This window comes from Arachis stenosperma, chromosome 3, assembly GCF_014773155.1.
Source record: "Arachis stenosperma cultivar V10309 chromosome 3, arast.V10309.gnm1.PFL2, whole genome shotgun sequence".
Classification (NCBI taxonomy): Eukaryota; Viridiplantae; Streptophyta; class Magnoliopsida; order Fabales; family Fabaceae; genus Arachis; species Arachis stenosperma.
The window spans coordinates 165124282-165150494 of NC_080379.1; the positions used below are offsets into that span (position 1 = coordinate 165124282).

The 26213-nt window shown below is 35.1% G+C and overlaps 3 protein-coding genes and 1 long non-coding RNA gene across 5 annotated transcripts; 1 reads left to right on the forward strand and 3 right to left on the reverse strand.

Moving 5' to 3' along the window:
• Positions 1 to 302: 302 nt before the first annotated feature.
• LOC130969579 (pre-mRNA-splicing factor SPF27 homolog) lies at positions 303 to 2220 on the reverse strand. The gene is made up of 7 exons (XM_057895365.1): positions 1906 to 2220; positions 1658 to 1833; positions 1504 to 1587; positions 1094 to 1163; positions 884 to 1017; positions 745 to 796; positions 303 to 624 (listed from the first exon to the last, which is right to left on the reverse strand). Exons 1-7 carry the CDS (start codon positions 2143 to 2145, stop codon positions 616 to 618), a joined length of 765 nt encoding a protein of 254 aa, XP_057751348.1. The 5' UTR covers positions 2146 to 2220; the 3' UTR covers positions 303 to 615.
• Positions 2221 to 6954: 4734 nt separating this feature from the next.
• Positions 6955 to 8462, reverse strand: LOC130965660 (protein MOTHER of FT and TFL1). The gene is made up of 4 exons (XM_057890422.1): positions 8256 to 8462; positions 8103 to 8164; positions 7943 to 7983; positions 6955 to 7205 (listed from the first exon to the last, which is right to left on the reverse strand). The coding sequence occupies exons 1-4, from the start codon at positions 8460 to 8462 to the stop codon at positions 6985 to 6987; spliced, it is 531 nt and encodes a 176-aa protein (XP_057746405.1). The 3' UTR covers positions 6955 to 6984.
• A 2150-nt stretch (positions 8463 to 10612) lies between these two features.
• LOC130967212 (uncharacterized) lies at positions 10613 to 12114 on the reverse strand. The gene is made up of 5 exons (XM_057892028.1): positions 12002 to 12114; positions 11817 to 11914; positions 11423 to 11451; positions 11183 to 11341; positions 10613 to 11071 (listed from the first exon to the last, which is right to left on the reverse strand). Exons 1-5 carry the CDS (start codon positions 12112 to 12114, stop codon positions 10613 to 10615), a joined length of 858 nt encoding a protein of 285 aa, XP_057748011.1.
• A 4635-nt stretch (positions 12115 to 16749) lies between these two features.
• LOC130969736 (uncharacterized) lies at positions 16750 to 17842 on the forward strand. Of its 2 annotated transcripts, XR_009081909.1 has the most exons (4): positions 16750 to 16984; positions 17082 to 17120; positions 17227 to 17382; positions 17591 to 17842. It is a non-coding gene; the product is annotated as an uncharacterized LOC130969736 (long non-coding RNA). The 2 variants fall into 2 exon arrangements; XR_009081908.1 differs by having other exon boundaries at positions 17082 to 17382.
• The last annotated feature ends 8371 nt before the right edge of the window (positions 17843 to 26213 follow it).

Sequence of the window (26213 nt, forward strand, 5' to 3'; positions counted from 1 at the left end):
CTAAAATTGTAATTTTGACTAAAAACCTAAAATAGGACATTAATTTTTTTAAAATAAAAATAGAACATTTCAAATCTTAAAAACAAAAATACTAAAATGGTACTCTAACTTAAAATGTAATATGGACACACGGAAAATAATTAGATGAGAAATATTAGAGAATTATTATTTTTTATTAATATTAGTCAACATTATATTTTTATACTATTAAAATTTAAAATATTATTAATTATTGACTAAAAATAATAAATTTTGTTAGACATATAACATTATTCTAATTAGATATATAAATAGCATTATAGTTAAATTGAATATATATATCGCGTTGCGAGCTAAGTTAATAACTTAATATACACAGGAGTAATGTAAAATTATGATTCAAATAGTACACCCGATACCTAAGGGGAAAAAAGACCAAAAAGTTAAGGAAATACTAATTACGGACATCATATGGAATTTCAAGGACATCCGTAATTTCTTCGGTCTCTATCGATTTTGGAATTTTTAGACGCTTTGGGAGTTATGGTGATTTCTTTTTACGACATAAACCTATGTATTTGCACTCCTTGGCATCCATAAACCCTTTGGACCCTTTGAATTTTATCAGCAACAACGTCAGAAGTTCTGAACCAAATAAAATTCATTCCAGAAACAACACTAGATAGTTGATCAAAAACATGAGAGAACAAAAAGGAGGAGGAGGAGAAGGAAAAAAAAAGGGGGGGGGGGGGGGTAATCTCATACTTCTGAATTCGACAACGGTCTATTTTCTGTGATGGCTTCCAGGTTCCAACCTCTGAAACGAAAAAACTCATTAACAGCAGCTAAGCCATACGGATGAACTTTGACGAGGAAAAACAAAAATTTCATAGCAAGTTTATACCGTTCTGCTGCTTCTGTTTTCAGTTCTTTTATGCGAGCTTCAAGAGAAGCGCAAGCAATTTGGATGTCTATATTTTTCTGACACAGATCCTTCCATTGCATGGACAAAGCATTGAGCTCGCAAGCAGTATTTTGCTGGCAAGTGAATCGAAGCGTTCAGCATTTAACAAATTACGAAAGGATAGAACAGAAAGTCAGAAAGTCATTTCACCTGATGATATTTCCTTTCACGATTTACATTTTCAATCTTTTCACCAAGTTCCTGAGCTAATTTCTGCATTCTGCAGATATAAACACAACTGTGATCAATTGACCAGCGCCACATATTGATAAACAAAAATGAGACTAGTGTTATGTTTAACACACCACATTGCACTTTTCTCCTAGCAACCACAGGACAGCTTCATTATTTTCTAACTAGCTTCTTCAAAATTCTTGCTTATTTAGCATTTATACAATCTTCTTCATTCATTTATCAAATAAAATTGCCTCTCTGAATTAGTATAACTTTCTCTAACTGTTTTAGACGGAGTGAAGCTAGTCAAACCTAAACCTTCCTATACAATAGTATGAATGTAATTTCCAATAAAATATAGACCTAGATTGATTACATGAACAAACCTTGTCAAATATACTTCCAATCGATTGTTGTGTTGTTTCCAGGCATCGGTGCCATATTTTAACAACAAATCCACATTTTCCATCCTGCAGTAGAAAGCAAACAGAGGTTGTGAGATGTATAATCTTAATAAAGTTGAGAGAGAGAAAAAGATACCTGATATTCTGATATTGAAGAAGGCGTTGAGATCTCTGAAGTGCTTGCTTCCAAGCAGTTTCATCGTTCCTCTTATTAGCAGCTGGCACTTCAAATTCATAACGCGACCTATCAAGAGCAACGGGAGGCCTTCCGGCTCTTACACGCTCGTACTCTCTACCAACCATTGGGTACTCCTGCAAAATATCACAAACTCTTTACTCACTGCAACAATTAGAACGAAAAGAAACGAAAACCCTAATTCTGACCTCAAAATTCAAGGTGGGAAGAGGGGGTAATTCTTTGAGGAAGTCAGCGGGCATCTTGGTACTGCGGCGCATTTCTTCCTCCACGAGACGGTCAACCTCGAACTTCACTTTGGGGTCGGCGTAGTCGGAGTCGATGTAAGGCAAAGCGTCGATGATTTCCGCGTGGGAAGAACATGCTTGGCGCCCATAAGAAGGTGGAGCTTCCAGCATCAGTACATCGCCATTGTCTCGATCCGCCATGGTTGTAGACAGAGAGAGGAGAGGGGAAGGAGGGAGTGTTTTCCTCAGCGTGAGGATCCACCACCTGCACCCAGAGTAGATTAAACGATCCAACTTCCATCTGGGAAGAGCCCAAGCCTAGTAGCTTTTTTTTTTTCTGGACAGTCCTAGACCCAATAATGTTATAACATGGGAGGTGGCTAAAATAGAAAAGAGGAAGATTTTTGCTTCTTAGATTCTTCTCCTTTTGAACTTCTTCCGTTACTGAGTGATGATGCTAATGGGGTCACCTTGCCCCAGAAATATTGAGTAATATATTTATTTTTTGTTCTCTTGGGCTTAGGCCCCATTACCATACCAAAAAAAAGGAGGATTGTTGTTCATTTTTAATTTTTTATTTCTCTATGAAAACACTAAACTGATACAATTTATTAACTCAATTTATATATTAATGTAATTGTACTTCATAAAATACATATAATTGTATAAAGTATTTTAATAAATTACTTATAAAATTTTTACAAACATAAACATTTGATTGAACAAAGACATAAAATTTCAAGTAATTTTGCATTGATAAGAGATTTTTGTTAAAACAAGAGAAAGTATAGGAAAGTAATGAATTTAGTATCCAATATATATAAAGAAACTATAATCAATTAATAATTAATTTAATTAATTTTTAATAATTTCTAATTTTAAATTTTTAAGAAATAAGAATTTAGTTACGAAAAGTTATGTATTCTTTCATTTTACACGTGTGAAGAACATGTTGGAGTTTCTTCCTCTTTGGCAATCTTTTTCACTCTCTCCACACTGATGCCCCACCGTTTGCCGCCCAGAACGCAACTCGACGCCGCCCAACTATTCGAGAACGTCCGATGAAGACACCCTCTTCGCGCACGGTGCATACGTGGTGCTGCAGTTTCTTCTTCTCCAGCAGTCTCTTTCACTCTCTCCGTACTGACGTTGCGAAGATCACCATTATCCGTTGTCCAGCTGTCCGAGAACGTCTAATGAAGACACGACACCGTGCACGTTGCGTCCGTCTCGCAGCCCCAGCAGCTGGCGGGTTTCACCGTCCCAACATTTTCATCCACGACATACAGCGGGTGGGATGGTGCCACGTTTAATGTGATTTGGAGTTCGGTGGGTTGTCTCCGGTGGATGTGGTGCATCGAATTGAAGATATCAAAAAAGTAAGTACTTTGTTTTATGGTGTTGCGGATGTTTCCGGCCAACTTGGCTTTCTTGGATTTCACTTCCCTTGTAGTTTTAGATGATTATTATGGCCGATAAGAGAGCTTTTAAGACTGGAGAGGTGGGATGATTGATGAAGGTCGGATAGTAGACAGTTTGAGTGGAAGGAAGAGGGTGTTTGAGTAAATTTTTTAACAAATTAGAGTTGGAATAGTTAATTTTTAAAATAACTGTTTGAGTTTCTTTTTTTTCTTCTTTGTATTAGCCCAAATTCAAAATCTATTATACTCATTTTTAAAAATTTTCATTATCTCTCTAACAAAATTCTTAAAACAATAGTGTAACTGGTGATACTTCCATTAAATCACTGCAATTTCCTTGAATCAACCATAAAAAGAAGAAAAATGATCAATTTTTTAATCAATTGTTGGACAAACTTAATTAAACTCTACTATTTGATAAGAGTAACGATTAAAAGTCATATTAATATAATATCATTAGTTAATTTGAATATAATATATGTGTGAGGTTAATTTGAATATAATATCATGGGTTAGAGAAAGGCATGTGGGTGGGTGTAGCAAAGGAAGTGTGGTGGGTGTGGTTGATAGATGATATGAAGCAACACTAGTTGTGTTCCATTTACTCTTCAACGCCTCAGTTCTTGAAATTCTTGCATCTACCACATGCATGTATGTGTTATCTATCTTTTCACTTATGAATTTATATCTATCGGTCTACTATTTTATTTTCACACAGGTATAATAAATATGAAAAAAATAATAAAAATCAATTAATAATTAATTCACATATATTTAGGATGTATAATTTTAAATTTATTAATGTATAAATCTTTTGCTGATTGATTACTAATTTATTTTTATTTTCTTCTAAGAATAAGTATTATATTATATACCTAAAAGTCAATTAATGTTAGCTGTGTTGTCTCTCAACTTTAGTATATATATATATATATCCATTACTACATTCACTGATCACTAACATATGAAATCGCACCTTCCACCACAACACAAACATTCTATATAAATTCTCTATAGAGAGCAACACATGCATCATTATGTTATGTTATTTCCTCTGAATCCAGAATAAAGCTGCACAAATTCTTACTGACTGTTGTTGATAAATAATACATAAATGTTGGGTGAGTGATTTCTATGCTTTCTTTTGTAAAGTGCACATTCTCTTGCTGTATTAATCTCTATCTCGTTGTCTGTTCGACCTTGAGTCTTTTGGTATGTTAAAATTAGCACATATTATATTTTTACCTTTTTCTTAATATGTAGCATGTGAGTACTAATTTTTTATTTGAAAGCACGATGAAAAATATTTTTAAAAATTTGGAGTTTTTTAAATATTGTTTTTGCTTTATATACAGATCATTTTTACTATAAACATTTTTTTTCAGTTGTCTTTTATATTATACTATTATCAAGGTCGAACTCACAGCGAAATTGAGTTTCTTGCAAGAAGTGTTTGCTTCACAAGGTTTAGCATAAAAATCTTTTATCATCACCACTGATATACTTGTCCTATGTGTTGTTGCAACTTGCAACGTCTATTTGGCCTGTGAAAAATCTTAAATAAGCAGGTATATAAATAGCAGTTAATAAGTGTACAAAAATTTACTTATGTTCACTTGTTAATCAAAAAATAAATACATTATTTAAAAGGAAGACTTTCTACTATTATTTTTTTAATTATCATTAAGCATTAACCTCAAATATTCACTAATTCAAAATGCAACCACCAACTAGTTGCTAGTTCTATCGAAGTGTACCTTTAATTACAAAAAAAAATAAAAACATAATCTATTACATACAAATATTTCTAACGTAAAAATAGTGTTATTTATTTATTTATTTATTTATTTATTTATTTATTATACGGCACTCAAAGGAAATCTGAAATTGCTCTCGAGTCAGTCTAAATATCATCAGAATTTTCAAAGCAATGAAATTCACAGAAAATGACATCATCAGTGGAGAACTATTTGAAAGTTAAGATACTAATTTTTTGACAATAACTTTTATTTTTAACAATACCTGCATTTTATTAGCAGTATTTTTCCTATGCTTAATGGAGAGAATGTAAGCTATTTAATTTATTTAGATAATGCAATCAAATGTGACATGACACAAGATAATTGACCTTAATAACACTTAATAATGTTGCTCATCATGGTTGAAATTACATAAAAGAAAAATACAAATGTCTAATTTTGTTTAACCATATAATCAAAATAAAATATTTTTTTATGGAAGATAATTTCATTTAGTAATTGAACTCCAAATTATAGTATAATTTATAGGGGAAAATATTAAATTAGTTATCTATATTTGAAAATAATTTTGTTTTAGTCCTTAAAATTTAAAATATCCTATTTGAATCTAAAAATATTTTATTTAATTAACTTTAATGTTACCCTGCCCGCAAAGTCAATGTTAAATAATTAGTGAAACTCAGTACAAAAAAACTTATATAACCAAACTCTTCGATTGTCGAGGGAGTTCTTCGTCATCACCGACAAACTTTCTCAAATAATGTTCTCCATGTACTTGAACCAAGGTCAGTAACTTACTGTGATACTCTCGAATTTGTACATCTTCTTTAAGAAAAGACATTAATTTTTAATTTGGTATTAAATAAAACAAAATTATTTTTAAATATAACACTTTAAATCTTTTCAAACAAATCAGAATTAGATCCAAATATAAAAAACCAATTTAATATTTTACTCAAATTTATATTATATGAGAAGTACATTTTATTTCAAGCACCTAATGATTGTGTTTTTATATAAAATATGTTGAGAGTATTACTAGTATAACTGAGTATGCCTTGCTTAAATTATACATTATTTTGAATAAATATTATTTATTTTAATTTTTTATTCCAAATAATTTTTTTAATTTTTATTCTAAAATTAGTTAGATATACAGTTTAAAATATAAAGTTGATTATTTAAATTGTTCAAATATTTAATTTTTAATTTAAAATTAAAAATAACAATTTTAATAATTTTAAAAAATTATATTTAACAAAAAATAAATATGTCTCATTGTCTCTAAAAAAATTATTAATTAAAAATAATCATTTACTTTTAAAAATTTGTAAAAATTATATATTAGTGTATTCACATTATTTTTTATTAGGTATCAATAACAAATGTTAATAATACTGTATCAACAACTGTGAACTTAGATTATAATATATATAATCCAATCACTTCATATTTTTTTATGAAAATATGTAATTATTAGTTAATTATTTATTGAAAGAAAAAGTTGCATGCATTATGTAATTGTGTTTTTTATGATCTTTAATTTATATTGATAGTAATTATTTATATAGGTGGATGAATATTAAGAAGAGAAAAAGTACAAAGACAGAAATCTATAGCTATATCTATATTTATAATTTCTTATATCGATTTATTATACCAAAAAGCATATACTTGTTGTAGAAGAGTAGATAAAACATACTTGCTTAACATTTAGTTAATAACAATACTGAAAATTAAAGGAGTACATAATACTAAGTAATTACATATATTATGACTCTATGTAAACACTCTTAACATGGTTCTCATTATTTAATTTAAGGAGGATGATGCATATATAGTTGATTGATTGAGAATGATCAACGTCTCTTAGAAGCAGGCTCTTTCTGGGAGTTGAAATAAACTGTGGCGACCGGAAGTCCTAAATTGAATTGTCTGGCAAAATAGCGAGTGTTGAAACTCGCGCGTGCAGCTGGTTGTTCCACTCCCCCTAAAACTCCCTTCTGCTCAAACAATATCAGTATGTATCGGTGAATTCCCACAGGTGGCCGAGGTCCCATATAAGCTACTATCTCCTTTCCTGAGTCACATGCATGCTTGCCATGAATTCATATATGTATTTTTTTTCCGGATATATATATATATATATATATATATATATAAAATAAACATGCATGCTACAATTAATTCAACCTAAATAAATAAAAATAGCTAAATTTTGGAGCAAGTTGATCTACAATTTGTTTCGGAACATATATTTTAATTATTATATATTAATAATTACTATATAGACTTTAGCAATATGATGAGGATGACTACCGTAATTTGTTCTACGTGTCATTGCTTTGAGTGAGAATACTCTATTAATAAACACGCGTCATCTAAGTTGTACATTTAAAATAAAATTAAAAAATACTAAAATTTGAGTTTATGACATAGGTATAACAGGAGGACTATTTGTTGGATTGAAATATCTAGAGTATGTTGAACAAAATTTTATGTTATAAATTATTCATGTTAATGATTTGAAAGAAAAAAAAAAGTAAAAATTGAAAGAAAAAAAATAAATTTTTTTATTTTATAAATTTTAAATAAATTAAATTAAAAAATAAAAAAATATTTTATAATTAATTTTATATATTTTTAATATATTTTTATTATAATTAATTATTTTTAATATTAAATTAATAAAAAATAATTTAAGTAACACATGAGTAACATCCAAGTTGATGAAGAGGAAAACAAACAAAATAAGAGAAAAAACATGCTGGCTAAGGTTGATTATATTAAATTTGTGTTGATTACAATGAATGATACCTTGGGTGGGATTTGTACCGCCAGGAATGTCAACAACGACCCTGTAAATTGCAAATTAAAGAGCGTAAAGAGGTCGAGTACAGTTAAGGGCAAAAAGAGGAGGAAGAGTACAATTAAGGGCAAGGAGAGAAAGAGTAGAGAGCAGTAGAAAGGCATCCACCAATGAAGCCACTCGCGCATGGTTGGTTCACTAGGACTTGGTGCATCTGGATCAGTCATAACCTATGAATGAGTTGAAATAGAAATAAAAGTGAGTTGAAAATGATAATTTAATTTAGCATGCATGGTAATTAATTAACGAGAGACCACTGACGAGGGTGTAGAGGCTGTGAATGTTGCCGCCAGTGAGAGTAACCTTGGGTGGGCTTGTAGCCATGGAAGGCTTGATGTCGCACCCATTGGTCACGTGCTTTGAGCCGTAGTAGACGGACATCCCTACAGACGGAACGAACATGTCTATCACGTCCCCAATCACCCGCCCTACTACCAGAGGATCAACAGAAGCTCCCATCATGCACATACACTATATTATTATAACTGTTAATTTGTGTGTGTTTTTCATATGACCCACGGGCATGGGGTTTTATATAGACAGCATGTGTGACTCCAACTAGGAGAGGAATTAAGTAGTAACTAATGAATAGTAATGATGATGACTCAATAATTTAGTTATTTATTTATTATTTTGAAATTAAAACTCAGGATGTACTCAAATAAATATGGAAAAGTAAACAAAATAACCGTAAACAAAGTAACATTAATCATTTTATAACAATAATTTAAATTTTAATGCACACAAGTAATACAAAAATTAAATTAGAAATATCTAGTAGGTAGCCACTTCTCATCTTTAATGCAATGAAAACCACGGTTCATGCATGAGGGTAATGTCATCAGGAAATCATCTAGGGTAGGAAACGGATGACACGTGTGAAGAGTGGCCCTACCTATTCGTACTATTATGCCACATGGATTGATCAGAGCCGTCCAAAGAACACACTAGGCACAAGAGTTCTGATGCATACATCAGCCATCACTCATTCATGCACCTCAATAGAAGCACTAGAGGGAGGTAGCTACAAGGATCCATAATTCCTGTTTGGTGGAGTCTACAAGAGAGAATCAAGGGGCAGTGAGAACAGAGAGAGCAGCAGCAAGGCACAAATTGCAATGTTGGATTCTCCACTAAATTATTTTTCTAATTCTATAGTTCAATAACAAAAGGATTTAAACGACTAATAGTTTTCTAATTAATGTACTCTTTTTTTTTTAAATAATTTGTTTCTCCTATCTTACTTACATATTAACTATAAATTAAAATAATTAACTATGTAATATATTACTCAAATTATAACTCTTTTTCAACTCTTATTACTTAGATTTAATTAGAGATTTTTTTTAGTTAATAATTAGTTAATAAAAAATTAAAGTGTAATTTTTTTAACTTAACAATCAAAAACAAAAAATTTAAAAAGATTTAAATGTTTTTTTTAATAAAGGAAGCTCAATCCAGTAGAGTGGAGCAGGTAAAAAATACAAAATTCAACTAAAAATACAAGACAATGAACACAGTAAACGAAGTATAATCCGTTGTCATTTCTGTCATAGCCATCAACAACCAAATCAATCAACACTACACCACTCTATAGCTCAAAAACGACCTATTTATCATTCCATCAACACTTGTCTTTGATTTCTGGAATACTCTATTATGCCGTTCCAACTAAATATTCCAAATAATCACAAAGAAACCTATCAACCACTTCTTATGCTCGGTGTTACGATCAGGTCCAACTCTCAAAAAGCCCTTTGACAGTCCTCGGAAATCGGAATAACCCAAACTCTATCAGCACACATCAACCAAGCGCACCACACCTGTCATGTAAACTCACATCCAAGAAATAAATGATGTACAAATTCTACATCCTTTTTGCATAAAACACAAATATTATCACTATGATGAATAATCTCTAGCCTACTCAACCTCTCTTTAGTGTTAACCCTTTCTACTAAGACAAACCATGCAAATAATTCAACTCTTGGAGGAACCAATCTTCTCCATATGATACTAGTGAAGCTGTAGCTTATGATGTCTTCCGAGATAATCTCTTTCTCCAATACCTGCACAAATGAGTTAGTAGAAAAACACATGTTTTGTCAAATTTTCATATAAATGTATCCTCTCTATTAGACAAAAGTCTAACTAGTCTTAATCGGTCATGAAGTTGATTGAGAAGCTCTAACTCCTATTGGAATAAATCTCTCCTCCATTGAAAGATCCAAACTCACTCTAACCCATCCCAGAATCCACAGCCCCCTGTGACAGAGCCTCGGAAAACTTACTTTCAGGGAGCCACTTTGTAACCAATCATCCTTCCAAAACTGAATATGTCTTCCATTTTCCACTTCCATAGACAGACCATTGATAATCTTATCTCTCACTTGTTGCTCATGAATATTAAGCTGGCAGATATCTTCCCACGAGCCACCTCTTGTTGGTAATGGCTGTTTAGATAACATTATACTTGGGTTCAACTGTTTACGAGAACATGCAACCCTCTTCCACACCAGACAATCCTCCTTAGAAAAGCGCCACCACCACTTGAACAGAAGCGATGTATTTCTGATCAATGCATCACCCACCCCTAAACCCCCTAGTTTTTTCAGAGCTTACACCAACTTCCATTTCACAAGTGGTATACCGTTGTTCCCATCTTCTTTACTCCATAAGAACCTCCTCTGTAACCCAATTAGTCTTTCTGCCACTGACTTTGGCATCTTATACAAGTTAAGGTAGTAAACCGGCAAGCTATTAAAAACAGATTTTATGAGAACCAGTTTGTCAGCTTTGTTGAGAGACTTCGCTTTCCATAAGCTGAGCTTATCTTCCACCTTATCTATGATCGGTTTCCAGGTCTCCACCAACCGAGGCTTTGCGCCTAGAGCGGTTCCTAAGTACCTGACAGGTAAAGCAACTTCTGCACATCCCAACAAGACACACATATTCGTCACCCATTCCTGCTCACAGTTAATTGAAATCAAGTTTGATTTATCAAAGTTAATACTCAACTCAGACATCAACTCAAAACAACGCAGAAGCCTTTTATAATTCATGACTATCTCTGTTTCCTGTGGGCAAAATAAAATTGTATCATTTACAAACTGGAGATGTGACAACTCTATGTTGTCCCTTCTAACCAGCAGTAGAGAGATGCGTCCATTTCTGACTGCCTCACCTACCATCCTGTGCAAGACGTCAACAAACAGAACAAACAGAAAGGGTAAAAGAGGATCTCCTTGTCTAAGACCTCTCTTCATTCTGAAAGGCTTGGATGTGACCCATTTATCAACATTGACATAGACGATGTAGTCACGCATTCCTTTACCCATGTCCTCCATCTAAGACCAAATCCCATCTTTTGTAGCACAATATACACAAAGTTCCATCTTACTCTGTCGTATCCTTTTTGAAAGTCTAACTTGATAATTGTCGCCTTCTTCTTGCACAACTACAACCATTAGACTGTCTCACAAGTAATAAGAGCACCATCATGTATTTTTCGACCCTTTACAAATGCAGATTGAGTTTCTCTCACTAAACCTGGCATCACTACTCGCATTCTTCTCACCAACACTTTCGATATCACCTTATACACACAACCAGCCATACTAATCAGCCGAAGATATTTTATTTCCTTTGCTTCCACAAATTTTTTAGCTAGCACCACCTATGTTATATTAGCATCCGTTGGTAACCTCACACTTTGGAAGAGCGCCAACACAGCTGCAGCAAACTCCTAGCCAATCTCGCCCCAACATTTCTTTATGAAGTTCATATTATATCCATCACTATCTGGCGCTTTACTGGACTCACAGTCCAAAACTGCCTGTCGTATTTCGTCAGGCGAAGGCATCACCTCTAACCTTGCTGCCTCTTCTTCATCAATTTGCTTTACCAACCCATTACGGAATCTAATCATAGGAGCATATTTCTGCCGATATAGTTCCTTATAAAACCCTTTGATCGCAATCTTTATTCTAGCCTGATTCTACACCAACCTTACATTAATTAACAGGGAGTCGATTCGGTTGTTCCTCCTTCTAGCCGACGCCAAGTTATGAAAGTTTCTCGTGTTCTTGTCCATGTCTCTAGCATATTGAGATCGAGACATCTGCTTCCAATGAATCTCCTTTCTAGTATACCACTTCGCACAGCAAGTCATAAGAGCCTTCTGCTTAAGGCCTTCAGCTTATTAGTGAACTGATCATCCCTTAAATTCCTCCATTCATCCTTCACTATCCTCAGAAACCATTTATGAGTAAACTAGGAATCCAAGATTCGAAAAGGTCTAGGGCCACAGTTACCCTTGTATCTTCTAAGATCAACAAGCAATGATCTGACAAACCTCTAGGTCCCCCTTTCAACCGAGTTTCTGCGAACTCCTCTAGCCAGTCTAAACTGACAAGGATCCTATCAATGCGACTACAAGATCGACCTCAAAACCATGTGAACTTCCGATCTGATAGCAGTAAATCTACTAGCTGTAAATCTTGCACCCAATCCTTAAAGTCTTTTGTAGATGCCGGTAAACTAGCAGCGCCTTTCCTTTCCTCCAACCGTAGTATCTCATTAAAATCACCCATGAAACAAAATAGAACCTGACATAAGCCCACAATATAGCTCAACTCTTCTCACATCACCAGTTTTTCATTCCGTCCTTGAGCTCCATACACCAAATAGAATGCACAGTAAAAGTTATTTTTTGTCAGCAAACCATCAACGCACAGCCATCCATCGCCTTTATAGCAATTCGAACGTTTAAACAACAAATCATCCCACATTAATAATAAACCTCCAGAGGCACCTGCTGATTCTACATAATCCCAGCCCACAGTGTCATAACCCCACAATCGTGCTACATCAAACTTAGTCACAACCTCTCGCTTAGTTTCAATAAGTCCTAACATATTTAACCTATACTTTTTCTTCAACTCTTTCACCATACTCAACTTCCCAGCGCCTCCTAAACCTCTAACATTCCAAAAACTACATAATTCCCTGCTCCTCTTGGCTTTCTCCTTCTGTTTTGCCATCCTTTTTTTGCCGCAATAACTTTGTTCTAACTTTGTAAAATCGCTATAATGTCTGCATCTTCATCATACAAAACCGCACCAGACTCCTCTACCAACTGCCATGTTTTCTTATTTTCATTTAACTGTTCTTCTCTCGTCAGCCTTCGATCAGGACTTTGAGTTGTATCCTCCATTTCAGTTTCTGATCTAGCATCCTCTGTAATCAGCTGTTTGAAATTTTCATCTCCCACAACTTCGTCTTCACCTTCTATCCCTAACATATTGATCTCTGTTAAATGGCCTTTTATTCGTTGATCTCCATGCATAGTAATAATGCCTTCACTCCCATAGTCCCACCCTGCACCTCCGGTTCCTCCCCACGTTCAGCCCCTTCCACCATAGTCCGTCGTGTTAGGCTCTCAGCGTGAAACTCCTCCGAAGGTTGGCCATCGTTCAGTGCACTCCAGGCTTCTCGATCTGCCACGCCACTCCACCGCACTTGGGAACGCACAAAAAAATCCCCAGCCGTAGCATGAACCTATCCGCAAACCTCTGCACATGGGAGAGTGAGTGTTGATCTGCCCAACCCTTCACCAATCCAACATCGGCCCGCCTGCTTTGACCTGATCCCGCAGAAGGTTCCTGACCCGGCCTAGCATGCTTGGCATGTTGTGGTTGCAGCTAATTTCCACCCAATGGCCCATCTCCTCTCAATAGTCCCTCTAGTCCCCATTCTTGCATAGGCCCACCAGCTTCATGGCCCAAAGTATACTTGGCCTTATATGCTTGTTAGCCTCTTTATTGTTTGAACTGTGGCTTATATAATTCGTACCTTGTGAGTTATTCTCCACATGTTTGGGCCCACCTTCCTTCTCAAAGAGCTCCTCAGTAACTGTTCTTTCCGAGTCAATCTTTCCCCCATCAAATCACCTACAATCCACTCCCTCATAAACTCCATTAATTTTCAACGAAGTAGTTTTTCGTTGCACATAATTCGGAATTAAATTATTTTGATTGCACTCATTCAAAAATATATCTCGTGTTACCATTCTACCTTTGTCATCAACATCGCCCAAGTCACCGCCTTCAACAAAATTCTATCGGCAACTAAACTAGAGCTTCCACACGTTGACATATTGCTTGTATCTTCCAACAAACATTTCTCTCCGTATACCTCACGTCCCACCTCTTTTACAAACACATCGAAATCACTAGTCCCTACTATGATATGAATCCATTCATGAATGACGTCAAAAACACATGTATCAATTAAACTTGGCCAGCATTGAACGATAAAGCAGACTTTGTCACCTCATCACACTTGACTACTTCCCCCCATAGACCCCCTATTTTATTGAACGTCTCCCCTGACCACACATGTAAAGGCACTCCATAACATTCTAACCATACTCTTCTAGTCTCACTACATTTTGATTCCTTCCATCTCCATGCATTTTGAAAGAATTGTAAGAGACTATTCGTTTTGAAAGTAAATGCTTCCTCCGCATTCTTCACAATATCCAAAACTAATAGAGCTTTGTACGCTTCAATCTCTCTAACTTCAACAACCTGAGGGAAATTCTTACTGATCGCTCTCTGTATCGATTTGAAGTTGATGGCCAACGTCGTTCCTCCTACTAAACTCCTCAACAACCAATCAAAATTATCTTTTGCTACTGGGACTTCAATCTTCTTCGTCCAACCATTCCCATGCAGGTCTTTGACAGATGTAACCTTTTTTGTTTCTTCAACTCTTGCAAGATCTTTGCCTTTCTGAGGTTTCCTGTTCTTCACATCAATTCGTACAATGTCTCCTTCACGCATCCCTGTGTTCTTTCCCTCCATTACTTTTCTATACTAGTCTCACCTACAGAGATTCTTTTCCCCCTTAAAATCATATTATGCATTTCTACTATAGCCTGTATCGCCCCTTATTTCGTCGTATATCGTACAAACACAAATAGGTATACCTTTTCATTCTTCAGCTTTTGGGCTAGATAGATATCATTGATTCACCCCGTCCAATGAAATAAATGAAATAATTCCTTCTTCAAAAAATCTTACCAAAAATAGAAAAAAAATCTTTTTCCAATCATTGATACTCTTTTCGATTCCAAATCCTAGGATCCTTTATATGTAAATTCCTAGTTCTATCCCACTCAATATTTTCTCCCTCACTCTTTCTCTCTCTCTCATCTTTCCAATCTAAGATTTAAATGTTATAGTCTTAGCATTATAATTCGGTCATAACCATAAATAATTCTAAAGCAATGGACATGTATATTATCATTTGAAAAAATAGTGAGCCTCGTATCCTCGTTATACTGATTTACAAAAATATTATTTATTTATTAAAATTAATTATTAAAAATAATTATTATATATTTATGTGTAATTTGATAACTAAAGATTTGGATAAATAATTATATGTCTAGTAATAAATTTATAAAAACAAGAAAGTTTTAAGGGGGTAAAGAGAATTTTTTTATAAATTATATTTCACAAAATTATATTTTTCTTTTGCTACATGAAATGTCGAGGTGTCTTTTGCTTACCTATGTTTTGTGTTCTTTTGTTACCGAAAAATATCTCATCAATTGAAGAAATAAAATTTAACTTCATTAGGATGAACTATATCTCAAAGAAATTTACCGAACAACAACAAAACGTAGAATGCTAATTAGAAAAAAGGAAAAAACATTGTAATATATGTATTTTTTTTAAGAAAAAAAATTATGGACGAAGAATTATTTTAACCTTTATATTATTTTGGTTAAATTCTAATTTTATCTTTTATATTTAAAATGTTATATTTTTATTCTAAATATTTATTTTATTTTCTAGTTGAAATTAATCTTTTTCTTACCAAAAAAGTATTTTTTATTTTATTTTTCTATTAATTTTGTCTATGCCTATATAATTACAATTTTTACTCTTATCTAAAAAAAATCATAATGAAGAATTTTTTTTAAGAAAATAAAATTAATTTTAGTCAGAGAAACACTACAAAAAAGTATTGGAATAGCGACCGATACATAATTTTCAGGACCAAATTAATATTGGTCGTTAAATTATATTCTGCGACCGATTTTAGCGACCAATAAATTCGGTCGCTAATAGCAACCAATAAATTTTAAGTATAACCAAAATAAAATCGGTCACTAAAATCGGTCGCTATTTTTTTATTTAGCGACCGATTTAGCAACCAAAACAGAAATAATGTCTTTGGAACCGTTGGTCACAAAAGCGGTCGCTATTTTTTATTTTAGCGACCGATTTTGCAACTGATAGTGAAATAGGGTGAACAATTGTTTGATCGCTAATTCAGTCGTTAAATTAATGGTCGCTAAATTGGTTGCTAATTGTTAATTTAGCGACTGATTTTAGTGACTAACATAATCGGTCACTAATCGCCACCGAATTAGCGATCGACTAGTTTTATACAACTAGAATAAAAATGGTCACAAAAATCGGTCGCTATTTTTTAATTTAGCGACCGAATTAGCAACCAAAACAAAAGAAGGAATGTCCTTGGTACTCTTAGTCACAAAATCGGCCGCTATTTTTTAATTTAGCGACCGATTTTGCAACCGATTTTTAGGTAAATAGAATAGCGTGGTTGGTTACTAATTCAGTCGCTAAAGTTATTGTCACTAAATCGGTCGCTAATTTTTAAATTAATAACCAATTTTATAAATTAATCAGTCACAAAAGCAGTTGCTAAGTTAAAAAATGGATATTATCTATTTTACCCAACCTAATCCTAAGCCAACCACACCACTCTCATCTCCTCCAATCTTCTGCTCGCGTTGTCGTCTTTTTTGCTGCCGTCTTCTGCGCGCCTCTTACCGCCATCTCCTGAGGTCCTGTCGGCGTCGTCTTCTCCAGTCGCGGTGCCATCTCATGAGGTCTCCTCATCGTCTTCTTCCTCCCACGGAAACCACTGCCTCTTCCACCTGCTCTGGCCAGGTTGACACATTCATCCACTACTCTCTCTCTCTCTCTCTCTCTGAATTTTTGAATTCTTTTTCTAATTGTCACTTTTTGTCGTTTGTGTTGATGACAGCTCACGGAGGAAGAAGCAAATCAGATTTGTTTCAAAGAGGTAAATAAAAACGCTCTTTCTTTTAAATCAGATATGTTTTCAGGTTTTTTTGTTCTCTATTTTTTTATTTCTTTGTTTTCTAATTTGATCCTACAACCCTTCCAAGAGAAAGAAATCGAGTGCTCCACACACACCCTGTCCTATCATACGAACCTTTCTCTCTCACTAATACCGTCATAAAGGTCTTTCGATTAAGTTTTCGGGCACGGATCGTGGAACCTTCTCGAAGCCTCTTCCCTCTCACTATTCTAATTTTGTAAAGGTAATCGCTTTCTTCTAATTCCTTTAGCTCGGTTATTTTATTTTGGTGTTGGTGAATTTATGGAAATTTTCGTTCTGTAATTAACTTGATATGCAGTTTCATTTTTTTTCTTCTACTTCCGTTTAGTTTCGTTTTTTTTCTTGGTGATTTAGACCTTGATTATTCCACCATGCCTATTGTTCAATTATTTACATGTTGGCTGGCACAGTAAAATTGTCACATGGAAAATAGGGAGTTACAAGTACTACTTGATAATTTGGGGATCAAAAGAGAGATTGCAGGAGATTTCATACTGGATAATGTTGAGCACTATAAGAAGTTTTAATTAACCTCATTCGAGAGTCTTAGCTACTTGTAATTGCATAAGTTATCATACCGGAAATATATTAATTTATGAATCACAAACTATTTGTAATTGTTCACTAAATCTTATAAAAGAAGTTTGGTTTTAATTGATTGATGTTCACTGTAAGAAGATTTCACTCTTTTGGTGCTTGATCTGTTGTCATCAACAGATTTTATTTTGTGTTTTGTGGGGATATATTTACTTCCTTAACAATTTTTTTGGATTTAGGATAAATTTATTCTGTTTTTACTATTAGAACAGGACCTTATTATTCTAAGATTACTTCCTTAACACTATACAAGACTACAATAATTTTATATTTTTTGAAGTTAACCTCTTATATTGTATTTCGATTGATATTAAGTAATATTTATAGATTTTTACCTTCATCTATCGTGGCTCATATAATTTTAGACATTATTAAAGGGCATTACTCTCAGTCGTGACTTTTGTGAAAAAAAAAAATACCAGATGCTACTAGGAAATTTTGGTGGAAAAAGTTTGAAGTAGGTTTTAGAGAAACATTTAATCTTTAGTAGATTAAGAATTAGTTCTAAGTTTGAAAAATTTAATATTTTTTTTTGGTGACTAAACATAACACAAAAAAAAAAGAACTAAGAGAAAGAGTAGCACTCCTCTCTAATAATAATGTCTAAATTATTAGGGGGCAGTAACCACTCTAGATACACTGCTTGTTTAAAGCAGCAGTCTTAGCCATTAAATCAGCCGCTCTGTTTGCTGTGCGCTGGATAAGAACTAAAGTAGCTGTCCAATTGCGCTGGAGCATCTCTTTGATTTTGTCAAGCAGATCAGAGTCATTCCTAATCATGCTGGTTGTGCCTCGCGAAACAAGAAGAAACGCATCAAGATTATCAGTTTCACAGATGACCTCTTTGCACTCGCATTCCCAAGCCATAACAAGCCCTCTCCAAATAGCATGAAGCTCACAACAGAGAACACTAGAAAGAGGTATACTGGCAGAACAACCTTTTATCCAAATTCCCATGCTGTCTCTAATAATACATCCAAAGCCAGCTAATTGCTCATTTTCAAAAACGCTTGCATCGCAGTTCACTTTACAAACATTCATTGGAGGTGGTTCCCAGTTATATTTCAAAGAAGAAGGAATAATATGTTTTTGGTTGGTAACAACATTAGAGAAATCTCGAACAGCATGTTTAACCAAGTGAACAATTTTCTCCTTACTCCATGGATCATCTTGATGAAAGATGTCATTGTTCCTATCCCTCCAAATCCACCAAAAGGCCGCTGCAAAGAGAAACTCATTGTTGTTAAGGTTAGAACGAATCCAAGACACAAAATCCAAACTAGAGTCCTCAGCGGTCATTCCCAAATTTAAGCTAATCCAAATCTGACGAGCTTTTTGGCAAGTCCTAAAGCAGTGGTTAATATCCTCTTGCGCAAGATAACATCTCTGACAAAAATCAGAAGTAGCAATACCTCTTTGAAATCGGTACCTAGCTGTGGGAACTCCGTTGTTGAGGCAAAGTTAGAGCAGACACTTTATCTTCTCCGGTATTCTCAAGCGCCAAAGCCAAAGCCAATTTTCATTATCATTCCAGCCAAATTTCTTCTTCAATAGCCATTCATACCCGCTTTTAGTCGAGTAGGTGAGAGTATTTGAGTTTGTCCAAAACCAACCTGTTTTATCTCCTGCCTGCTTGATAGGATCAAAGAGCATCAACTCAAGTTTAACTTCTTTCGGAATAATTGTGCAAAGAATATCCCACCGCCAATGCCCATGGTGCCAGACATCTTCTAACTTCAAGTGAGAATCAGAAATGTGCACAAAAGGAACCAAAGGAGCTAGCGTTCCACATGGTCGCCAAGCATGATACCAAAAGGATTGAGACATCCTGCCTGTACACCAATCAAAACCATCACGAAGCTTTTCTATTGTCTTATAAATCGCCCGCCAAGTGCTTGAAACATTATTAAAAAAATTGGGTGAAAAGCAAGAACTCCCAGATAAATATTTTGCCAACATAATTCTTACCCAAAGCTTATCTTTATTATGCAATAATTGCCAAACAAGCTTTTCGAGTAAAGCAAAATTTACACATTGGGTATCTCTAATTCCCAAGCCTCCATATTTTCTTGGAGTGACAACTTTGCTCCACTTGACCAAATTTAAGCAACGCTCCCCCACCTTTCCCTTCCACAAAAATTGTCTAAGTACAGAATCAATCTTTTGACAAATCGAAGTAGGAAAAAGAGTCACTTGCATATGATAAATAGGAAGAGAAGAAGCAACAGATTTAATTAAGCAAAGCCTGCCTGCTCTGTTAAGGAGCCGACCTTTCCAACTAGCTAGCCTATTCTTGATCTTCTCTAAAGAGTCCGAAAAAATAGATCTAGCAGCTCGAGGATGATTAAGGTTCACCCCCAAGTATTTGCCCAGGTCACTAGTAAAGGGAATATGAGAAACACCAGACAACATTTCCTTCCTTCTATTAGAGATATTTCTAGAACAAATAGTTTTAGATTTTTCAATGTTGACCTTCATACCTGAAGCTTTATAGAACAACTCCAAGGTGTGCATAATATTCTGAACTTGACTTTTCTTTGCTTTACAAAAAAGGAGGAGATCATCTGCAAACATCAAGTGAGAAACTCTAGGTCCCCCTCTAGAAACAGCCACACCATCCCAAATACCCTCGTCAACTTGTTTGGAAATGAAGCACGCCAATCTCTCCATACACAAAACAAATAAATAAGGAGAAATTGGATCTCCTTGCCTAAGCCCTCTGCGAGGTTGGAAGCTGTCCAATCTATTCCCATTCCAAAGGATGGAGAGATTTGAGGCCTGAACACAATTCATTACAAGCCGAATAATTTGAGAAGGAAAGCCAAAAGATTCAAGAGTGTGCTCAAGAAAATTCCAATCAACTCTATCATAAGCCTTTTCTAAATCAATCTTAAATGCCATAGCTCCTTTTCTAGACTTTGTCCGCTTAAGAAAGTGAAGAACTTCTTGGGCGACAATAATATTATCAGGTGCTCCTCTACCATGAATAAACCCTCCCTGAGTTGGGCTAACAATCTCATCCAAAAATTGTCGTAATTTATTAACCAGCACTTTAGTCACTAGCTTATAAATTACATTACAAAGGCTTATTGGCCGAAAATCCTTCAATCTAGTTGGAGGGTCGCACTTAGGGATAAGAACAATCAAAGTTTCCAACAAAGAATGGCTTAACGTCTCCCCTAAGAATGCTTTCTGAACAGTACGCCATATCTCATGACCCACCACATCCCAATATTCCTTGAAGAAAAAAACTTGAAAACCATTCGGCCCAGGAGCTTTGAACGAGCTCATATTATCCAGAGCTTCTTTAACCTCCAACATTGTTACTGGTTTAGACAAATTATCACAAGCATCATGGCTAAGAGCTGGCATAGGAATTTCTCTCATGCAATTAACCTCAACAGGCTCAGTAGAACAAAAAATATTTTTGAAGAAATGAACAACCTCCCGTTGTAAAACTTCTGGATCATCAGACCAAGTCCCATCACTGACCAGCAACCCATGAACCTTGTTAGATTTTCTTCTAAGGATGGTTTGCATATGGAAAAAGCTAGTATTTCTATCACCATACCGAACCCATTGATCTCTTGACTTCTGGTACCAAAGCATTTCTTCCTGTGCCAAAACTATATTATACTCAGCTCTCAATTCTTCCTCTTTGTGCTTCAGAATCGGATCATCGTCAGCTTCCATTTTTCGTTGAATACGATTCAAATAACCCTCCAATTCCCTCTTTTTAATAAAAATATTGCCGAAAACCGTAGAGTTGAATTCCAACGAAGCTTCTTGGACCCCCAGCAATTTCCTATGGATGCCAAAATCTGTACTATTCCAAGATTTTTGAACAATGGCCTTGTAACCAGGATGTGTTGCCCATGCCGCTTGGAATCTAAAAGGCCGGTTTCCTTTTTTGATAGGAACTCCTTGACATCGGATAAGTAGGGGACAATGATCAGAGTGGGAACGGCTGAGAACTTCAACAAAAGCTTCTGGAAAAAGAAGGCGCCATTCTGTAGTACAGCAAGCTCTATCCAATCTCTTTGCAATTTCTTTGTTTCCTTGAATTTTACGAAACCGAGTAAACCGTCTTCCAGAGGTTGTCAGATCAAAAAGACCACAAGAATCTAGAGTACTTGCAAAGATATTACTGCGATTCGAATAGAAATTACCCCCCTTCACCTCATGAACACTCAAAATATCATTAAAATCCCCAACCACCATCCACGGGTCCTGAATGCACAAACCAATATCAAGTAGATGACTCCATAATTCTACTCTATTAGTGGCTTGAGGGCTGCCATAAACCGCACTACAGATCCATCTTCGTCCACCACCATCAATTTCCAAAGTTACACATTGATTCATAGCCCAAAGAATTTTACAAGAAAATTTTAGATTAGCAGAGAGGAACCAAATTCCTCCCTTGTGTCCAACAGCATCTACAATCCCTACAGGATAATAGCCTAATCTCTCCCAAAATTCTTTCATAGTTTCAAACCCAATATGAGTTTCCACTAAAATAAAAAAAGTTGGTTGAAATTTTTGTACCAACTCCTTACATTGCACCCGAGACATCTTATTTGACGCCCCCTAACATTCCAACTAATAATATTTAAATGGTCACAATCCATAAAAAATAAATTAAATAATTGGAATGCTTAATCATTCTACCTCACGTTGATGGACCCCTGTCTCCAAGTGTCTTCTCGTGGACTTGCGCCGCAGAACCATCATTCTTCTGTGGAGGTTGGTTTTCCAAGTTTGTTGTTGCACTAACTTTATCAAGCTCTTTTTGTACTCGAGAATCCATTGACAATGCTTCAATAGGTGAGTTTTGAAGCGAAATAGGACGCTGCCTTTTGTGCCCTGCTTTAAAAAAGGGAGTACTCTGATCTTTGAAAGCTACCTGAGTTGTTCCCAAAGAGCCAAGCGTGGATGGAGGATCCTTCTTTTTCTTGGGCCCCACCTTTGCATTTGATAAGGACTTCACATTTGTATTTGATGAGGATCCAGCATGCATATTATTAGACCCAAAAGAAAATTTCTTACTCACCAAATTGGAGCATATTGCTACATTGGCTTTTTTTGGCACCACATTTGGGCCTTTACCCACTTTTTCCTTGCCCTTTCTACTAACTGTAACCCATTCACCCTCTTTTGCACGAGTATCCCTTTCCATGCGTGAATCTTACAAATTATCATGCACAAGACTTGCTGCACCATGCTTCTCCATAATTGGAATTGATTTGGCATTAATTCCAAATTCAAAAGTTGAATTTTGATTTTTTACTGGGATTTGACTACCTTCCACCGTTTTCTCGTTGTTATCCACAGGAAACAGTGACGACAACTTTTTCTCCTTTACCGTGCTTTCCTTTCCAAAGCCATTGTTGTTCTCTTTCGCACATTCTCTTGTTATATGCCCAAAGCAGCTACATTTTTCACAAATTAAATTCAAGTGCTCATATTCTATGTCATACATATGACCATCAACTTGAATTTTTTTTATAACTGGAAGTCCCAAGTTAATTTGCACACATGCTCTTGCATACTTTCCCCTCTCTGCAGACTTGGTGGCTAAGTCGATGCGGATCGGTTTGCCTACAGCTGACGCAATCATTTTCATGGTTCTCTCTTGATAATAGTTAATGTTTAAACCTGTGATTCTTATCCAAACCATGGTAGACCCAAAAGTGTTTTCACAAGGTCTGAATGAAGAACTCTAAGGTTTAACCGCAACATAACTACCAGTAATCATCCATGGTCCTCCAAGGAGAACTTTCTCTCTATCCTCCAAGAGATCAAATTTGACTAAGAAATAACCAAAACCGATATCTAGCACCTCATATCCTCCTTTGGTTCTCCAAACGCCTTTAAGTCTGTGCGTAATCGCCGTATAGCTAAAATTTTTCCCAAGAACTTTGATCACGATGGCATCCTTGTAAGGCTCTGCCAATATCTCTTTTGCTTCTTCGGTGAACGTCACAATTGGTATCTCCGAATCGCCTTGCTTACCAACTACGGTAGCCAACTTATCCCCATCAAGAGAATCAGCAACCTCCAAAGCTCTCCTTGTTGAGGCACCAACAACTTTATCTCTGAACGATATCCGCTGACTTTGATTCTTGTTACCGTCTCCTTTAATCCCCTCATTTTCACCTGTTGCATGCCCCCTCCGCTCTCCCCCTTATTGCTTCCGCCGGCATGGCCGGCTGCCTCGCTATGTGCCACCCTCAAAGACTCTCCCCCGCTCTCTCCACTCTCAATTTCACGTATTCTTATGTACTCTCTCTCTTACTAGGGTTTTTACAAACTACTTGAAAAATTTAATATATATCAATTTATAACTATTCTTACTTGTGTTGATTATCCAGAGCAAACATCAGTTTTTTCCTCCAGATCTTCATTGGGCTCGAAAAAATTTTGAAAAGCAAGGTACGGCTTTATTAAAAATTTTTTTGGGAAAAACTCGTGCTAAATCGTGTCCAACCTCAATAAATAGGAGAGGTTGTGTGGGATGCTCTCTGTGCTTATTGGAATACTGATGCTGGATTTCTATAAAAGAGCGCACAAGACAAATTAAATCGAGCATCTGATTACAGCGGATTTAGAGTGGCTCTTCATACTATTAGCTCAATTTTTATTACCCAACATAAAATTAATATGATGATGTTATAGAAAAGTTTAGATCTTTTATATTATAATTTTATACACTTTAATTAATAGTTGATACATAAATTTTTTAATTTATATATTTAGTAGAAAAAACCATTAAAAAGGACTCTAACATGATTAGAATTGTTTGTAAAGACTCATAAACACAAAAATAAAACATGAATATATAAAAAATCAAAACATGTTAAAACGAGTCTATCTTAATTAAAATCCGTCTTATTTATATATACTATAGCTAGAGAATAATCCAAGTTACTTTTTGTGTTCCTACACTATTTCTCCATTACAAAATGTTCTCATTTGACACTTGTTCTTATAAATTTTGACAAAGTTTATTATTGTATATGTTCATTGTGATTGTACAAAGAAATTATTACAAAGCAGTTATGAACACGTTCATATTTCTTACTAAGCGTTACCGTTAAAGCAGTCTATATATCAAGGTTCTGAAAACCGAATTGATCATCGAATCATTTTAGCTACTGATTTATTGGTTTATAAGTTTAACCGGTTCGATGTAGTTGAATTGAAAAACCGTTTTATAATAAAATAATAAATAAAATATAAATAAACACATAAAAATATAATTATAGTCTAATCTAAACTTCAAAATATCATTTAAATTAAAAATACTACATAAACCAGGATGTTATAATCTCATTCAAATACAAATTCAAAAGTCAAAAAACAAAACAACCAATCAAACATAACATAGCAGCATCAAAATGATCCAAGTTTGTTATCAGTCATCAAAATCCTCCATAACTTGCTGCAGATTTGTGTCATTGATATCATCACCTTCATTTCCACTACTTCCGTTTGTGACTGACTTTCGTTAGTCGCAGGAGGAAGAGAACGTTCATTCGAAACAGAATTAGTTTCAGCATTATTATTCCTAGGTGGTTCTTGATTGATACTTTCATCCATACCTAAACATTACCAACAATCCAACCCAATAATCTCAACTCTCAAGTTCACAACAAACAACATCCAAAATTATTCACAATTATCCAACAAACAACAAAATCCAGTTTAGTAAACAAACCAAAATCAGTTCATGTTTAAGTAATCAGTTAATCACTAATCAGTAAACAATAATTATTAACCAAAGTTCACAGTTTATCATGTTGAATCACAATTCAGTTTCAGTAATCAGTTTCACTAATCACTCACTAGTCAATAATCACAATATAGGGAGAATCACAGTTCAGTTTCATGTTTAATCTTGAATCAGTTCACAGTTTCACACTACAGTTAAAAAAAATTAAACAGGGAGACAGAATTTCAAAGTTCACAGTTTCGGTGTTCATCATCTTGAATCACAGCTCAGTTTCAATTCAAAATAAAATACCTCCAATCAGTTTGAGTAATCAACTAATCACACTACACAGTTCAAAGAAAAATAAAACAGGGAGAGAGTGGGAGACATTGAGACAGCGAAGGAACCTTCAAGGCAGAACATGCAACAGAGAGAGTGAGAGTGAGGCAGTGGGAGACAGCGAAGGCACATTCTCAGTTCTACACGGCTGCTGCGGTGGCTCGACAGCGGTGGCTCGACCCGTGTGAGAGTGAGGCGTTCTCACTACTCAGTTCTCCCGGCTCTAGGTGGCGCGACGGCGGTGTCTCGATGGCAAGCCCTCAACCCGTGTGATGCAATGACTCCAGTGACTTCAGTGAAGCAAGCTTGCTCGAAGAAGAATCATCAACAATGGGAACCACTGAAGCAGAGAGAGCAGCGAAGCCAATTAGGGATCTCAGTCT

Excerpts from the sequence above, each read along its gene's own strand:
- LOC130969579 (XM_057895365.1), bottom strand. The coding sequence starts at position 2,145 with ATGGCGGATCGAGACAATGGCGATGTACTGATGCTGGAAGCTCCACCT. Across the intron at positions 1,164-1,503 it reads TTGGAAGTATATTTGACAAG|AATGCAGAAATTAGCTCAGG; the intron begins GTTTGTTCATGT and ends TTATATCTGCAG. Across the intron at positions 1,018-1,093 it reads GTGAAAGGAAATATCATCAG|CAAAATACTGCTTGCGAGCT; the intron begins GTGAAATGACTT and ends TTCACTTGCCAG.
- LOC130965660 (XM_057890422.1), bottom strand. The coding sequence starts at position 8,462 with ATGTGCATGATGGGAGCTTCTGTTGATCCTCTGGTAGTAGGGCGGGTG. Across the intron at positions 7,984-8,102 it reads ATGCGCGAGTGGCTTCATTG|GGTCGTTGTTGACATTCCTG; the intron begins GTGGATGCCTTT and ends TGCAATTTACAG. Across the intron at positions 7,206-7,942 it reads CGGTACAAATCCCACCCAAG|GAAAGGAGATAGTAGCTTAT; the intron begins GTATCATTCATT and ends CATGTGACTCAG.
- LOC130967212 (XM_057892028.1), bottom strand. The coding sequence starts at position 12,114 with ATGTCTCGATCTCAATATGCTAGAGACATGGACAAGAACACGAGAAAC. Across the intron at positions 11,915-12,001 it reads TCCCTGTTAATTAATGTAAG|ATTCCGTAATGGGTTGGTAA; the intron begins GTTGGTGTAGAA and ends TCCTATGATTAG. Across the intron at positions 11,342-11,422 it reads AAGAAGGCGACAATTATCAA|ATGGAGGACATGGGTAAAGG; the intron begins GTTAGACTTTCA and ends ATTTGGTCTTAG.